Source organism: Ostrinia furnacalis, unplaced genomic scaffold (genome assembly GCF_004193835.3).
Source record: "Ostrinia furnacalis isolate ACB-3 unplaced genomic scaffold, ASM419383v2 OfSCF4915, whole genome shotgun sequence".
Lineage (NCBI taxonomy): Eukaryota > Metazoa > Arthropoda > Insecta > Lepidoptera > Crambidae > Ostrinia > Ostrinia furnacalis.
In genome coordinates, this window is record NW_021135154.1 from 314,259 (window position 1) to 332,720 (window position 18,462).

Below are 18,462 nucleotides of genomic sequence, written 5' to 3' on the forward strand. Positions count from 1 at the left end.
ACCCCTAGATAGCCAAGTGAACCACAACAAGGGACATAACGATTTGAATCCAAAACGGTTCAAATTACCAGGGTGAAGGCACAGTGAAAGTTAGCAAGAACAGTAATGCTAATTTATTGTTATTTTAAAACATCGACCATGTAGAGATTCTGGTTCACAAAGCATACAACAAGCGTATTTTCTGTTGGAATATTAGGTCACTCCTTTTATATTTTTTGTATTATGTAGGAATGTTTTTGTTTTTACTGTGTAATGTCTGCCCTACATTTTTAAAAACGATATTAAATCAGTATGTTAGCGCTGTTATAATAGCAAATGATTGTTTTGTCATTTTAAATATTTTATTAGCCCTCACTGATTTTATTGTAAGCTGAAAAATTTTGTTTTCATGTTGGATGATAGAAATATCTTGAGATACCGTTTTAACTATACTGTACTACTTACTGTGATAGAGATTTGTAGGGTGCTAATAAGAGACCCTCATTTCTCGATCGAAGGGTCTCGCCAAGTGCCTTGACTGTTTTCAAATAACTTAATAACCTGCAACAACCATTTCCTGTTTCTAAAGAACCGTATACCTAAAAATAATGAGGTTGGTCGACTTTTCTTTTAGTGAGACAATCTACGTTTTTTACGTTTCTGTATTACTCGTATATTGTTCGACGCCTCACAAATTGCCTGAACTAGCTAGTATGTGTGTGTATATGAATATACGCTACTTTAGCAAGGCTATGAGCATGCCAGTGCAGAGCGAGATAGAGAATCAAGATTCTTAACAGTTAGTGAGAATTTATATTGCATACTTACTGCATTTTCAGTGGAAAGTTAACGTATTATGGCGCAGTTACACTATGCAGGAAATGGATCGAGGCATTTAATGTAAACACGCATTTCTGTTAGTTTCACCGTGCGTCACTCATATTTCGGAGTGCGTGCTCGCGCTTCTTCTCGGTCGATTTGTATGGTGTAACTACGCCATTATTATTTCGCCGTAGAATCATAAAGGATGGAATTAAATACAAGACACGTTTCAACTTACATTTATTTTATTTAATGTGTGCACAATTAACAAGTAGCCCTGGAGTATTTTTTACAACTTACAATACAGTTTCTTAATACAGGTTACACTTCGTTTACTATATTGCTGGTAAATGTACTTTTTAAGGTAAAATGAATGGTAAGGTTCATCTCATATGCTGTAAATTAGATTGAGATTGCAATAGAATCATCAAAGATGTTTACCTATTGTGTTTTTTTATTCTCATAAATGTTGTATTTTATTTTGAACCATACATTTTTTTCCATTCATTTTACCTTTGACTAGGTTATGTATTGTAGATAGAAAACCGTTACGTATAAATATAGTATTAGGTATAATGTATGTAATCCACGTTAATTTATTCCTTAGTTACAATCAAAACTATAACGATCTATGTACACGACATTTGCTTGCTGAAACTTTTCATAAAATGTAAGTTATTAAATTTTTTTCGCAACTAAATAAGACATAATATTTTTATTTACTGCGACATAATTTACTGTGCGAAAAAGAATCTTGTTATTTAGAATTTATTACATCTCAGACGTCAAATTATTATTTTACGTAAACTGGAGATGACGTAGACATACAACCCGGTCCAATTAACTGCGCACCTGGCAGCGTTACGTCACGTCACGTCGCCCAGAGTAAATACAAATGAATACTTCATAGAAACGCACCGAGCGCGGTTTGTATGCGAGCGCGCGCCAATACGTATGCGGCGCCGCATACGTATTATACACCACTAAATTTTAATCACCGAAAAAAAAAATTCTGGGTAATGAGTTATTGATACTGATCCCATTTGTGCAAAAAAAAGAGTAAAATAAAGTGACTCAAAATATCCTCCTAAAATTGGTAATTTATTGACACACGCGTCGCTAGCACTATTTAAGTACGATAATGTAACACTTATTAGAATTAAAAATGGTCTAAGTTAGCTAAGTATGTAATAATACCACTGGAAGCGTGGGCGAGGCGTGAGCGAGACAGACAGATCGATGCAACGTGCGAGCGCGTACGACTACTCTAGCGAGCAGCGGAGTGACCCAGCTGTGACGCGTAAAATACGGACTAACGAAAATTTTATAAAAAAATTAACTTCATGAAAACCATTTCTTTTTCTTTTGCTTTCAATATTCCACACGTTTCTACATAACCTGTTAAAATTTTTTCGGTGATAAAAATTTAGTGGTGTATATAACTCCCCGCTAATCCACGCTAAATTTTGTCAGTGTGTGCGTCCGCGCCGCATACGTATTGGCGCGCTCACATACAAACCGCGCTCGGTGCGTTTCTATGAAGATGACCTACTCATTTGTATTTACTCTGCGTCGACGCTCTGGTAGGGACGGGGCGAACGCGGGGACGTGTGCGGGTGAGTGCGAGGAAGAATCGCATTCCAGCGAGGTGCGCAGTTAGCTCAAACGGCTTGTACAAACATATAAATATTACTTATAGGTATGTATATTCAAATTATAACATTGATTTTGGTCAACAAAGACAAAATTTCATGGAATAGCACATCAGACTATGCAATACTGTTGAAAAATCGTACTTATTCCATCTGCATAAGATACCGAAGTATTTATCTTTTTATCTCTATTTCCATAACTTTTATAGCCAAGAAAATATCTACTTATACAAGATAAAAATGCTATCCAGATCGTATTTACAAAATGTATTAAACTGTTCTCCTCTATTAAATACATGTTATATTATTTCTTACCACTAAATGTAACCTGGAAGCACACAGAAATATAGATAGATACATTTAATTACATTTATTATACACACTTCTCCCCCCAAAATGAGATTTTCTCAGCAAGTATGATGAGGAAAAAATATCTGAGGTACAGCGTCTAACACATAGTACTATGAAAACTGTTTTAATAGTAGGTAAATAATATTGCACATATTTTTACTCTCGACCTCTCAACATTTCATTAATTATACACTTTTATTTTTTGCTTACAGAAAACCTAACCGATCTTGTTCGAGTGCTTTTAGTAGTAATAATATTGAAATAGTTTTCCAATTAATTTAACTTCTTTGATAAGTATAATTGATATAAAACTTTCACTCACATCTAGCTACAAAAAATATACTTTCATTTCAGTTTCTATCTTACAATTAATCACTAAAATAATATACATTAAGACATGAATCAAAAACGAAAAACGAAAATATGCGTAAGTATCTGAAAATTATTCCATTGCTACTAAATCCGATGGTTTCGATGTAACATTAAGCTCTATTATGTGAATTCAAGAATTCACTTAAGTACCTACTCAAAGGTTTTCTAACGACGATCTTTAAAATAACTTAATAGGATTTTGGTAGGTACGTACTTAGAACTTTTACGATAAAAGAATTTTCAATTTATATCACAATAAAAATATCGCACAAAAGCATACCTTATAAAAAGAATCTATATTACATTCAGACAGAAAAATATACTTCATAGAATACCTAAATGTAGATGAATTTTTACATAACACAGAGTAACTTATTCAGGGTTTTACAGAGAAAGCAAAAATCTGAGAACCTGATCAATTTATACAATTGTAAATCATGTCACACTCTCTTTGTGTTGGATATCAAGTAACCATCATTAAAACGTTGGCCCATTCTAGGATTCTGTAATCTCAACAACGAATCGGTACTATAATGTTTTTATGCCCTTTAATATTGCTTTTCTGATAGTTAAATTTACATTAACCTTTTTTTCACCCTTTGGAAACTTCAGATGTAAAAACTTTCTTGCCTATTTACATAACAGTAAAATAGCAATTTTAACTGTAGTTTCAATTGTTTAAGTAGACTATTTACTAATTAAATCTTAATTAAAATCAACATTCAATTAGGGTACCGCCAATTTATACAAAATTACATTTTAGAGTTAATCTTCAGTTATAATTGCATCATCAAGTAAACTTTTAATGGGTCGTAAAGTTACATTTGTGTTTAATAACAGGTCAATTTTCAAGTAACATATTTGTTACTTTGTCCATTACACGATGTCTAAGTTATTGTCGCAAACAATTTATGCCACTCATCTAAAGTCTACTTGCCTTCTGGTCCTCTCGATTGCTACATTGTCCGGGATATGTTTTCTTCTATCAACACTATACACATATGATACAAGTCGGGGCATGCTTGGTTCACGTGATGGGTGTACACGAGCCTTCGTAGCACTTCAAGCCAGGCTCACAAGTCCCTCTGAAGCCTCCACAGTCTTCCCCTAGCGTCCTCGCGCATACTTTGCAGCACCTGGAAATTAAATAACGTTTTAGTATAGTATCCTTAAAAGGAACCATTAAAGTTTAATCTTAGCTTAACAAGAAGCTTAATAAAACTCAATACTCAATACTCAATAAGTTTTGCAAGATGCTATGGATGTAATCCCATAAAGCGATTATGGTAGTTTGACTCCAGTATGAAACAGCGTTAAGTTATTTTAAGTAATAGTTCTTAGTCATAATTATGTATAGTCTTACTATACTTCCACATTATTTATAGCTGATCAATTGACTTGATCATTATAAAAAGTTAATAACCATTTTATTGGACAACTATTTAAATACTGAGGTATCTTATACATAAATTATTATTATATTTTTAATAGATTACGACAAAAATTTGAAGTCTGATGAGCTGTTGACTGTACAAAACGAGTTGCATTCCAAACCTATAAATTAACAACGAATTAATAATTAACTGCATATCCAAATCTTAATCTATACTTATAATAAATCTGTAGAGAGGTCAATTCTGTACATGAAACATATTTTCAAAATAACTATCAGGGGCTGATTAGTGATCGATACTGATGCCAAAAATGCAATCAGTAAAATTTTTGTCTGTCTGTCTGTCTGTCTGTCTGTCTGTATGTTCCTTATAGAAACAAAAACTACTCGACGGATTTTAACGAAACTTGGTACAATTATTCTTCATACTTCTGGGCAGGTTATAGGATACTTAGGAATTCCCACGGGATCGGGAATTAGCGGGAAAATTCTTTTGTATGAAAAATCTAAACCGCTTAAGTTAGACGCTTGAAATTTGGTATGCAGGTACCTTAGTAAACTTAAAGCTTAGTTACAACAGGATATTGCAAAATTCCCACGGGAACGGGAGTTAGCGGGAAAAAACATTTGTATGAAAAAATCTAAACCGCGTAAGATAGATGAAGGATGAAGGGGGTAAAACGGGATCCACGCGTACGAAGTCGCGGGCGGCCGCTAGTGATGAATAAGTAAGTAGCCAATTAAACTCTATAATCAAACCTTTATCTACCATTCGACTACCTTAAAAATAATATAAAATTTCCCAAATCGGTATAAGACAAAACTTTTTGCTTTTGGGAAATTTCCGTGAAAACGGAGGGCGGGGAATATAAAGTACAAAGTTGCTTAACCCGAATAAAAACTTATCGCGATTGAACCCAGTTTAGGTGATTTCTACTTTTCTTTGTATTATTGTCGCTGTCTGTTTCGGTTTATTACCGAGACTTTGTGGCGTTTTTGTTTTTGCTTTTGTTACGTTTAGTTGGGGAAAAGACTTTTATTAATAAGGCCCTTAAGGTTTATTATAACGTGGAAATAAAATATAGTTCAACAAAGCCAATAACGTTTAACAGATCAGTCCAATTAAATTAATCAATTAATGTGAGCTTTCCTAAACCTATTTGTCATTATCAATATTGAACGTCAATTTGCAATGACTCACTGCATATTTTAGTTTTAGTTCCCACGGTTACATCCCGTTTTTTGCAGGAATTGTTTTTGGCAGGATCTCGTTTTGAAGTGTGTTTAAATATTAACGTTCACACGAAAATTTCCGTTTGCAGTGTCCCGTAAAAACCGATACGTTCATATTCAATAGTAAATAAAATTTCATACACAAATAATTGTGTCAAATAATTATGACAATTTTGTGGGATCCCGTATTTACTGGATTCGTTCTTTCGTTTCAGCCGAACGACGTCCACTGCTGGACAAAGGCCTCGGTCTCCAAGGTTTTCCACAATGAACGGCCCTGCGCTACCCGCACACACACAATAACATTTAATTTTGTATGTGTGTTAAGAAATTAGAATTACAAATTCAAATGCAGGCAAATCTGGATTACCTTGGGAACGAGCCCTCACTCCACAAATATTTTATAGAAAATGCTTTCTTGATATGATAAAACAGGTGACAAAAAGTGTAATGAACAACCCAAGTTTTAAAACACAATTCCGTCTCTACTTAACTATAAATTACCTAACAAAGTTCTGTGCAGGATTGCCTTTTGTTTATATCTTTAAATCGGGAACTGGAACAAGTTTTATGATGAAACTTTTGTAATTGCATTAGTCGTTCAACCGACTTCCTTATTTTGAAGTTCACGGAAACTAAGTAAGTGGATCAGTCCCTCCGCTCGGAGTGAACTCAATAAAGTTTATAGTTAAACCCTGATGCCAATTACCTCTTGGAATTAAAAAATGTTACCAGTAATTACTAGAACTAAATAAAAAATTACAAAAATAATATCGACATCAACATTGTTGGCAGATAAAGGGATCGTTACCGCGGCAATCCAGATTTGCCTGCATTTAAATTTTATTTTTATTTTATTTTATTTTTCTTTATTCAGAAAACCACAGCTCTTTATAATAATAATACAAACAGGTAATTCTAATTCTAATTTCTTAACACACATAAAAATTAAATATTAATAACTAGCTGACCCGGCGAACTTCGTACCGCCTTAGCGTAGAGATTTTCTTAATATTTTTTTCCGTAAGAACCATCCTTGGACTTCCACAAACATTTAAAAAAAAGAATTATCGAAATCGGTTCAGCCGTTCACACGTGATGCCGTGACAACGCGAAACGGGTTTCATTTTTATATATATAGATATGTGTGTTAAGAAATTAGAATCACAAATTCGAACGGGTCTGTTTTTTGTGGGACACTGCAAACGGGAAGTTTGTGTGAACGTTAATAAAATACATACATATACTATAGTCTATCCAATATAGCTTGATTAGAATGACGGCTGTCAAACGAATGTGACTAGTGATGGGTATGTTTCATACGGTTCACATAGATGTATCGATAAGTTTTCGAAAAAATTATATAAAAAAATGCACCCAATTTTTCTTCATATCTTTATTCATAAAAATGACATTTATGATTTAAAGGAGTTGTCCCAATTTCGGCCCAGAGGTTGTACGCCATATCAAAAATCAAGAAAAATCTACTGATGAAGGGAAAAATATAAATAACTATATCTAGCATATAATTTAGCNGTGTAATTTTACGCCAGAAACATTACTTTGAGATCTCACAGTGCGCGTGGACGCACAGGGCCACACACGAATCAATCATAGAGCTCTATTCTACGCTGTGCGTTCGATTTGATTTGTGAATACGGGTGCTAGTTATCTAAACGCAATGTTAAGTCTAAACCAACCTATACATTATTTATACCCAGATCACATAGGAGTCCAAAGAATAAATGATTAACAGAATGTTGTATACGGTAGGTGTCTTAAATAATGCACGCTTGTATCAGCTAACCCAGAAAAGGGCAGAGGCGCGTCCACTTGACCTAAATTCATGGTAGACTCTGCCATAATGCACGGTTGTAATTTCCTATTGTATAAACTTAATTTGACCCAGTGATTAATGGTTCAGCCACTAGTACAGTCGGTGTCAAATAGTTCGTAATAATACAAAGTAGCCACGAAGATCGCAATACCTTTGTTCATTTTAGCCAAATGACGTCCACTGCTGGACAAAGGCCCCAAGGATTTCCATAACGACCGGTCCTACGCTGCCTTCTTGCGATCTTCACCAGATTGTTGGTCCACCTATGCCCGTTTTCACCATCAATCCCTAATTTTTAAGTGACCCCTATTAAAACAAAATTCCGGTTATGTGTTACCATAATGGATCACTTAAAAATTAGGGATTGATAGTGAAAACGGGTACTAGTCCCCCAAACCAATTTTGTTACAATAGGAATAAGGTTGTGTTGTCAACTTCTTGGCTACTTTGGGTGTCACGAACTATTGGACGCTGACTGTACCTGTCTTTATGATTTGGAACCTACTGTTCCTTTCAAAGCCTTTGAAGTCAGGCCATAATAATTTCTTAGGGATCATGTTCAAAGATGATTTAATAATGGTTCATTCTATCTTTACCCAATCTATTTAGTTTTGCTTTTGTCTTCATTTTTTGTGTTGTTTTGTGTCGCTGAATTAAATTTTCATTTTCTATCTGATTGGAAAATAAAGTTCATTATTTTAAGCTATCTAATCCTAATAAATAAATATTTTAGAACTTTACTATTTTACTTATAAAAATATTAGTTATGTTTTTCTTCCATACTTTTGTCGTCATTTTATAGAAATTGTAGATAAATTCTGTATTTTGGTATTCTTACATCATAGATGAAACAAATCAAATTTTTTGTAAATCTCTCTTCGCTTACGAAAAAGTCAAGTACCTATAACATGTGATGATAATAATATATGTAGTATTGACCATGAGTATGTCCATGATTTACAAAGCTCACTATTGTAGGCAGCCATTCGCTGTATCTAATACGCTAATCAACTGATCAATTAAGCTGCCTAACCAAAATTAACATGGTATTAATTGACAGGTGGAAGACATCACGTTCAAAGGACGGTAGTATAACTTGCCTAAATCAGTTTCATACGTCGATAAACCTTTCAGGCTGTAGTAGTAAATGAAATAACTAGGCGTTCATGGTCAAGTCTATTGGTTACACCCATTTTGAAGAGAAAGCTAGCAGACGTGCTTTGATTCCCAGCTGGGGGCAATTTATAGTTTATTTAACGAGTCCTGATGCACTGGGAATTTCACACGGTATAAGTTATTGTCCATATTCTTTTCAGGTCTTAAAACAAATTCTAAGGCTGGGCTGCACCATTTTACTTTGACTGTAACAAACGTCAAAAATCTGTCAAACTCCATACAAAAACACCGGTTTTAATTTATAGTTACGGTCATTGCATTGCATTTTCATGTAGGTAAGTACATGTACATTCCTTGTCCGTAAGATGATAGTAAAAATTAACAGTACCTACGGACCAATTTCGCTTGTGTTATTTCAGCTGAAATATAACTTTGTTTGAGATCCGCTAAGTGGATCACCACTCATCCTGGGTACCACTGAAACTGACTTATAGGACTAATCTCAACCACAAATCCCACCTCTGTATAGCCAAGACCTTCAGCCCAGTGAAACTCAACCACTGAAGATTGACTAGTCCTGTGCAAGACTACTGTCTTGGAACTGACAACGAATTTAATCAGAAGATTAAAAGAAGTTCGATACTGACCTGCAAGGATCCCACACCACGATGCCCAGCCCTGGGCAGCCGCTCGGTTCCAGCACCTCACACTCCCGGGGGTTGCACACGCAGTCCCACCCCCTGACCGCCCCCGCTAGCACCACCACCGCCACCATGGCCAGCCAGCGCCTACCCTTTGACATAATGTCTCTCACATCACCCACGCACACGTCACTGCGTTATATTGTCCGAACCGCATTGTAACACATTTGGAAGATGTGATCGAAGACTCAGCGGGATGAGGGCATTCTGAAACAAAAGAGAAACGCGTTAGTTAATGTTACTCTTAATCCACGATGCACAGTCGCAGCCAGGCAGTAAACACCTTAGAATTGATGTTGATATAATCTTAACGCGCTATGCATACACTCTGTGATGCTTAAGATAATTCACAAGATAAAAGAATGAGATAGGACGTTAGCTCCTAAGATGTACAGTTAATAATGTTACAATTTAACTTAATGTGCTATTTTTAAAGTTAGATGATACCAATTGTTTACGACAGATATGCCTGGCCTCTTAACAATGCCATTACTAGGTACCTACTCAGTTCTTAGTGCGTATCTAACTTAGATATATTAAGTAGTTGTAGATTAATAACTAGGTCAGAAGTTCGCAGTTCATAATTTATAATCTTCTGTAGGTACTCAGCATACATTTCCTTAAACGTAATTACAGATAAACAAATCTCAATTTAACCTACACAAACGGCAAGTTTGTAACCACCTAACTACCAAACTCGAATTGAGATCAAAGCGGATACCTTTCCAAGGATCGATTTAAGTAAATAACCGGGGCTTTTGATTTCTAAGTTAGAGACTTCGCATCGTATAACCAGTATTGAAATAGTATTAAATACATAAATTTAATCAAGCATCAAACTTATAATGTAAGTATTTACATAATAATAAGTATTATTGACCTATATTTCGTATACGCAGTTTCACAAAACCACGGAAAACTTTATTTTATTTTATTTCAAGAAGATAAAAGATTAGTAGGTACCTACTAGTAAGTCTTAGAACTAAATTTTTCATAAAACTTCCCACTTCGTTAAAAATATTATACTCCTACTTTACTACCAAAAACTCTTATATCTTGCCAGCTTGTTGACGTCGTAATACCCGCTTCATATTGCCAGCTTTGAGAGCTAAACAAAAATATGGCAACACATTTTGTGCCATATTGCAAAGACTTTAGGGCGAAGATACAGAGGGCTTTGTTCGTACAAAGCGGCCGTTCTCTCATTATAGCTTACTTATCTGCCTAATGCTCGCGTAAAGAACACACTGGGGAACGTATTAACTACAGAGCGGTAGGTAGGTAGCTTTTAATTTAGCCGGTTGACAGGTAAGTTTGATATTAAACAGAATTGTCAAATATTGAGGTCTAGTCATTTAATTTGGCAGCGTAAATTAGAGCGTAACTGACTTGTAATTAGGCTTCAAATAGTATACAAAATAACGTCTAATTAAAGTGAAATTGGTGTCTCATTTTGAGAGTAGTAATTTTCTAAACTTCTTGTAAAACAGTGACTACGATTTATTTATTTACTAGCTAACCCGGCGAACTTCGTGCCAACTATGTTTATCAGAAATAATTAGGATTCTAATGATGAAAAATTTTTCAAATCGGTCCAGCCTACTTGTTTCAGATCCTATACAAACAATAAAATCTTTCCTCTTTATCATAAGTATTCAATTCTTCTTGTCGTGTCGACAACGTGTACACAGTGTCAGCACAAAAATCCTTTATCATATTAGTGTAAGTAGATTTAAAAACTATAAAGCAGAAAAATTATACAAGAGGCGGGTTTAATGCCAAAAGCATCATCGCTTAACCTCTACCATCTACCAGTCTGCCACAATTCAAGCACGGTCCCAGTTCAGATTATCATAACTGGGTGGATTGAACTTAGCGAGTTCCTCGAGTGATTATATATTCAGCTGGCTTGCGCATTCTGCCTGCATACACTTTGACATGTTTGCATCGCTGATTGTGGCCAATCGGGTTACCCCGCAAGATTGGTTCAATTGATGTGGCGATGGTTGCGAATAGAAATGACTGCTGCAAATAACTAGGTTTTATAGTATAACATCTATATAAATAAAAATGAATTGATGTTCGTTAGTCTGATTAAAACTCGAGAACGGCTGGGCCGATTGAGCTGATTTTGGTTTTTAAATGTTTGTCGTAGTCCAGGGTAGGTCTAAACGGTGAGCAAATACGCGTCCGATATTGTTTTGCTATGACAGACAAAATTCCACGCGGGCGAAGCCGCGGGCTGAAAGCTAGTACATAATAATAATAAAATACATGAAATTCATTCATGAAATTCATTTTCTTTTTACTCTACTTCGCCAGAAGAAGGGTGGGTTATTGCAAGTAGACTTTTAAAAAGCACTTTTACACGTCCTAGAATTACATTAAACTTAACTGCTTCAGGACAAAAAATGGGCAAGAGCTGGTCTAACAAAAACCGCTAAGCGAAATAGCTTTTTAGTTCATTTTTGCTTTGAGCTTGACTCCGAGATAACCCGAGCAGCCATTATTTATTCAGCCAGTTTGCGGATTCAGCTCTTCTGCATATTGCATTATGTTGGCAGAACTGCACTGATTGGAGGCGATCGTGTGGACCGATAAGATTATACCTACAGTGTGCCTACCATGAGTTTACGTTAGGTGTGCTCGCTAGCGACTGCGTAAAAAAATGACATTTAAATGTATGACATATTGTACAGCGCCCCTAGCGGCTACTTTGAAGAAATAAAATCTTCATAGAATTTTTTGACGTATTCGCTAGCGAGCTCACCTAACGTAAACTCATGGTAGGCACACAGGTCATCTGTGAGTGCCCAGTATTGCGAGCTACACGGGAGGGGTGACATTGACATTTATGAAGTGACAGAGCATACAAAAGACAATGCCGGAAATTGGCGTCTTTTTTTTTTCGCGCGGCCATCGACCAAACTGTGTTTTTTGATTACAAAATAGTGTAATAAACCAAACTTACTATGGCATGTATACCTCTAAACTCAGTCTGAACTGAGTTACGAGCATTAGAAGTTTGATGATTTTCATACTAGATTTGCTTTTTGCGCGCAAAGTTTTGTAAGAAATTGCAACAAAATAGTGAGATTATATGTGTAAACAAACAATACCATCCATTAAAGGCTCCAGACATCAGTATGGAGCAGAATCAGCGCAATAAAAAAATAGCGCAATATTTTGTTGCAATTTCTTACAAAACTTGCGCACAAAAAGCAAATGTAGTATGAAAATCATCAAACTTCTAATGCTCGTAACTCAGTTCAGACTGAGTTTAGAGGTATACATGCCATAGTAAGTTTGGTTTATTACACTATTTTGTAATCAAAAAACAAAGTTTGGTCGATGGCCGCGCGAAAAAAAAAGACGCCACTTTCCATACAAAATCTGGCATTGCCATTTGAAGCATATCTGAAGTCTCGCTAACGTTTGACGGCTCAAAAACATCCTCTCATGCCGCTCATATACCTCAGGCACTTACTCTAGGCCTCGTATTTAAACAATGCCGGCAATCATTAACAGTTGGCACTACTGGCGAGTGACTTATTCTACAGTGGCGCCAACTGGTGAGGTCAAATACAATATTAGCTACCAGTTCACCTTTCACACAATAGTTAGCACCACACACAATAGGTCAATTTCATTGTGATTTGGTACTTGGTATTTGAGTGATTTCCATTCATGACAATCTCAAAAGAGGTAGTAAATTGATATTTTTTTGTAGATAAAGCAAAATATGAGTCTATTCTTCCCGTTGAAAATAAATAAAATTCAATAAAATAAACTGAAGTATCTTAACACTAGAGTACACGCGCGGACTACTATAGTAGACCAGGGTAACACTTTACGCTATAACTTTTTGAAAACTTGCGCCAGAGAGCTGGCATTCCAGGAAAGCCTCGTTTACTAAATTTGTCGGTAAGCCAGTAAAGGTTGGGTCGCTAGCGTCTGCGCACTTTTCCAAAATTGGCCGTCAAAACTGCGGGCCTACTCAAAAGCCCGAAATCACTCGACAAAAAAATTATGAAAGACTAGCAAAAAATGGATTTACCCCGTGTACCAGGCAGTAGAAAGTCTTGAATACTATGACAGATAAAAAACAAATCATATTTTTTCAGTCAATTGTTTTTTGTTAAAATTGGTACTAGAGTGCAATTTTGGTCCAAAAAATTTACAACTTTTAAATCTGTTTATAATGTTTGATCCCAAATAGTTATATAAATAAATTTTGATTATAAAATAACTATAAAAAACACTTTTATCATTTACATAGTAATTCTATACATAAATTGCTTACAAACTGATTTACAGTGATTTTATACCAATTTTAAGCCAATTGCTTACCAGAGTAGGCCGCGCGTGTATTCGTGTAAAAAAGGGGGCGCGTGTACTGCAGTGTTAAACTAATCCCATTTTATGACATAAGTAGGTAAGAATAGATATTATGAGAGAATATTTCTTTGGGTCTTATTAAACTAAACGCTTTCAACGCCGGTGATTACAATCGACAATATTTCATAATAGGAAATGTAAAAATTGCTTTCAAACGCTAACAAAAACAACTAACGATTTTCCATTTTCCACTGAGCTTGATCATAGTAAAATAACAACGAACAAGTCATACTAATTTAGCTGTACAAGTAAGTTCAGAGATCTGCGTAAAAAGACAAAAACAGTTTGTAGTAAAAAATACCTTTACCGTGTGCATAGTCCAAATAAAAACAAAAGAGTAACGAAATAGGTGCTCATTCTTTTAAATTTTTGTAACAGCCAGTAAAAACAGAAGAACGACGAAAATTTCATACATATCTTTTTAATTTTTCTTATAACCAGTAAAAACAAAAAAGCATCGAAAAGTATGCATTCTTTTTTATTTTTCTCTTTCTTAATTGGAAATGCTATGAGTTCATAAAAGAGAGCGTATTACTCGTACGTTAACCGTTTTGGGAACAAAGGAGTAGTTATTGAGGTGTTCATTACGCCCATCTCATTAGAGCAAGCGATTTGAGCCACTATTTAATTAAATTTTACGGCCCGCCCGAGACTTATTATGCCCCATTCTTAATTATTTCTTTTTGTTTTGCCGTACGATGGAGTTTTTTTGGACAGACCCTCGAGAGATACTCTACCTACAGTTAAATAATTGCTTTCCTGTTGTCTATATACAACTCATTTACTTAACTGACGAGCAATACTTGATCACGTGATGTACGAGTATAACACAACCTAGAGACGGGAAAATGCATACTTACTTTGTGAAGAAGAAACTGTAAATTATACTTATACCATGGCGTATCTAGGCTTAAAAAAAGGTAGAGCTAAATGGACCGGATCACAATGCACTTGGAAAAATAAAGTTGTTAAAAAGTACACTTGGGTATATTTTAAAGTCTTAAATCAAATTGGTACTTTTTAAGTAGGTAATTAATTTGACAAAAAGCTATCTCTGACAAAGCCGCGGCAGTCAGTTACCTTATTTGATTATTTCAAACCGTGTATTCTTATCCAAATATTCTAGAACCAGCAAGGCCAAGGTCATGAAGGTAATAGTTGAAGCAATTTGACAAAACTGTTCCTCTATGTATATTTGCATTCGGGCTAGCAGTGTACAAATAACCGCACATCAGACAATTTTTTTCTTCTTGTAAGAGCGTCCTTATCCCAACTACATAAGATTCCAGTATTTTAGCTTGATGTGCCGTCGGTACCTACATGCAGCCATTACATTATAACCCAGCTCTCACCACACACTGCTCATAATTCAGCATTTGCAAGTACCTACTGCTTGTATTATAGACTCGACTTTATTTGAATGTTTTTACAGTCGGAATATTTAGCGTCGACTTCATGAATATGAAGACTATGAATACCTAAGAAACCTACATACCTGTACCTTATTGCAATATTTTTAATGAGTATTTGGTTGGTGTCAAACTTATGAGCTCAACTACAGTACTCCTCTCAGGAGTGAAGGGGAATTTCTATTGTTTCTAAATCTTTTTTTTTTTTAATTCAAAATCTATCTCTTAGGATTAGTTGCACCGCCTAACTTCCGCCGTAACTTTAACGATGGCCGGTGTTTTTTGTATGGAGTTTGACAGATTTTTTACTTTTTTCAAAGTTAAAGTAAAATGGTGCGACCCAGCCTTAATGTACGCACTAAGTCCTACCTAGCGAATCAACTTGACCTTATTTTTATACAAGTACGAGTAATAAGCCTTTAACAGAGGAAAAGTTTAAAGATAGGTATAGGTAGCTATTATAAAATAATATTGAAATTGCATCTAGTTTCCAAGAACAAACTAGGTCATTACTCAGCCACAACGACTACGGGCTAATCAACGTCAAGGAAGCCGTACTGTGCGATTGAGGCAATTTGCCACGATGTAATGCGCCGATTGATTGACTGTTCCCGACTAGTTTCCAAATGAGTTTGTGTACTAGGAACTGTAGTTCTGTTGATTTATTGGAGAACGTCAAACGCGGTAATTAAAAACGCAACTCGTTACTGAATTTCGACACCTTTGTAAAAGACATTTCGTTGAAAGTAGAGCAACGTTTTTTTTAGTTGGCAACTCTAGTTCACGTCATGGATATCGTAGAACAGTAAATAATTTAGTTCCACGAATTTTCTGTGAAGTTACAAGTACTTTTTTTTTCAATAGTGAAACCATAAATTAATCTTACCAGAACATATTTTTTCTCTATTTTCCCTATTTTATTACATAGCTACTACTACTTACTAGAAGAAGCTACATAAACGAAAGGGTTTTAAAAAGTGAAATCATAAATTTCCCCTCAATGGGTTTCAGGAACTACGCGCCATAAATCATTCAACGAAGGACCCACCCTTCATGATATTTAATTTGCTCTTACCGCGGTGTTTTCATCATGCAGTTACCCCAAAAATTGGAAATAAATTCGAAATCGCCCGTCCATCCCTAGATAAATGACTCAATTCTGGAAGAAGTGCGGTCAGTCTTTCGGTAATGACCGAAAACGGCATCGGTGACCAAACGCGTCCAATAAAAATCACGAACCGATGAGCAAAAGAAATGAAAAAATAGCGACATTTTTTTCCTGTAATATAGACTCGGTCGACTGTATTATGTGATTCGCGTTTCGACGGTAATGAGATGTCAAGTAACAGTCGAAAGCGAAGAAGAAAATAAGTAGGCATCATTTTCATTTGCTGGGGAAATTCCACATTTGTTGACAACATTTCTAATTAGTCTTATAAATTCTGCTCATTTTATTCGTGACTTAAAAGTTCTGTCCGTAATTGTTTACGTCATTAGGCCCATTATAAGTTTTTAGTTTGGTAATTAAGCTTTACTGAAAGTATAGCTGTGGAAGAATACACTTTTTACTTCAATCATTAATCTTGTCATTGTCATGGTCCAAGGCTTAAAATTAACCTAAAATTGTCTGCAATTAACGATAGAAGGTCACTGAACAAAGACGTATTGAGCTGTAACATGTGCCAAGATCGCAAGAGACAATGTGTGTTGATGAAATTATATATGTAGGTAATAAGTATCTTCCTCAGTTAGCTATAGATTAACACCTAAACTATTCGAAAATCCTGGAATTAAAATAGCTCACATAAAATTTATTCACAATGCCACTATGCATCACTTCAAATCAATTATAACGCTTTCTACATTATTAAAAACAACTTAAGGAAATATAAATTGATATTTATTTTATTTATGTAAACAAATCTTAATTTAAACGTCGTCCCTAATTTAATTCATGTGCTTACTTTGTGACAGCGTGACAGGTGGATGACCCATGACAACTTGACATGGGGTCCGTTTCAAAGATACATAAAACATTATTTTTTGTTGGGGATCCCTAATCGTAATTACAGAAAGTTTGAGTGAAAAACTTTATACACATGTCACAATGTTTGTTTGTGACATGACATCAGATTATACAATTTTGTTGCAAAATCGCTCGTAATACAAAATTACGTTAGGTGACACGATGTTTGGCCTGCTATACATTACATTGCATTGGCGGCACTTCGTGGTACAGACAATACCTATTTAAAAAAAATTAAAGATCGGTTAAACTATGTGATAAATAAAGAAACAAAATAAAATAAATAAATACAAATACGCAACATTTCACATTGTAATTTAGTCAGAATATGTATAATGAAAAACTTGTAAGGAATTTTACTCCCTAGTCAACGGAGTAATTCATACAGGTACATAATATCACTTCATAAGACTATAATTAATTTCATTTCTTAGCCAAAAGTAGTTAATATCAATAACTCCACAGAATCACTATAATTCATGACCAAATTATGCATACTCTAACAAAATTATAGGTTTACATAAATAATATTGCTGTTAGCGGCAAAACTTAAAATATCGCCCCGAAATGATAAGGTTGTTACTACACAAAGGGCTATTAACCGTGTAATGGCTTTGGCAAATTGCTGATAGGGAAACTTAGTCGATAATAAATAGACACAATTTGTTACCAGCCCGAATGGTTCCTTACAAATTGACCTGCGAACTTCATAAACTCTACACAATTTCGAAGTTTTAATAACTGACGGTCTCGGTTAAAAGGCGCGGTTACATCAAAGGCATACTCATGTCATGAACATGTAACTAGAATTTAGAACTTAATCATTGAGCGGTGTGAACATTGAGCAGCTAATTTAGTAATTTGTCAGTTATTTCACGTGTAGACGTTGGAGTAGTTTGTTATTAGTTTATTTGGGAGATTGTTTCTTCTTCTAGCTACCTAACATATGTACAATTTTGGTGGCAGACTTTATGAATCGCTATTTATAAGCGTCTGATATGCCTCACGTGTCCTCTAAAAGCAGAAACATAAAATAAATATTTTTTATTTTTATTTATTTATTTACACTTTTGCACATGCATATGTACAGTGGCGGACTTAATGCCAGGTGGCATTGTCTGCCAGTCAACCACAGGTCGAGTAGAGAGACTAAGGCGGTGTAATAAATATGAC

The 18,462-nt window shown here is 35.1% G+C and overlaps 1 protein-coding gene across 1 annotated transcript in view; it reads right to left on the reverse strand.

Moving 5' to 3' along the window:
* Positions 1 to 3,814: 3,814 nt before the first annotated feature.
* The window catches only part of oeh (neuroparsin), a 41,545-nt gene continuing 26,897 nt past the window's right edge, over positions 3,815 to 18,462 (reverse strand). The window contains exons 2-3 of the mRNA XM_028314907.1: positions 9,403 to 9,663; positions 3,815 to 4,312 (exon numbers count right to left, since the gene is read on the reverse strand). Of these exons, the coding sequence (XP_028170708.1) occupies positions 4,204 to 4,312; positions 9,403 to 9,557 (264 nt within the window). The 5' untranslated portion in view covers positions 9,558 to 9,663 and the 3' untranslated portion in view covers positions 3,815 to 4,203. The remainder of the gene's footprint in view (positions 4,313 to 9,402; positions 9,664 to 18,462) is intronic.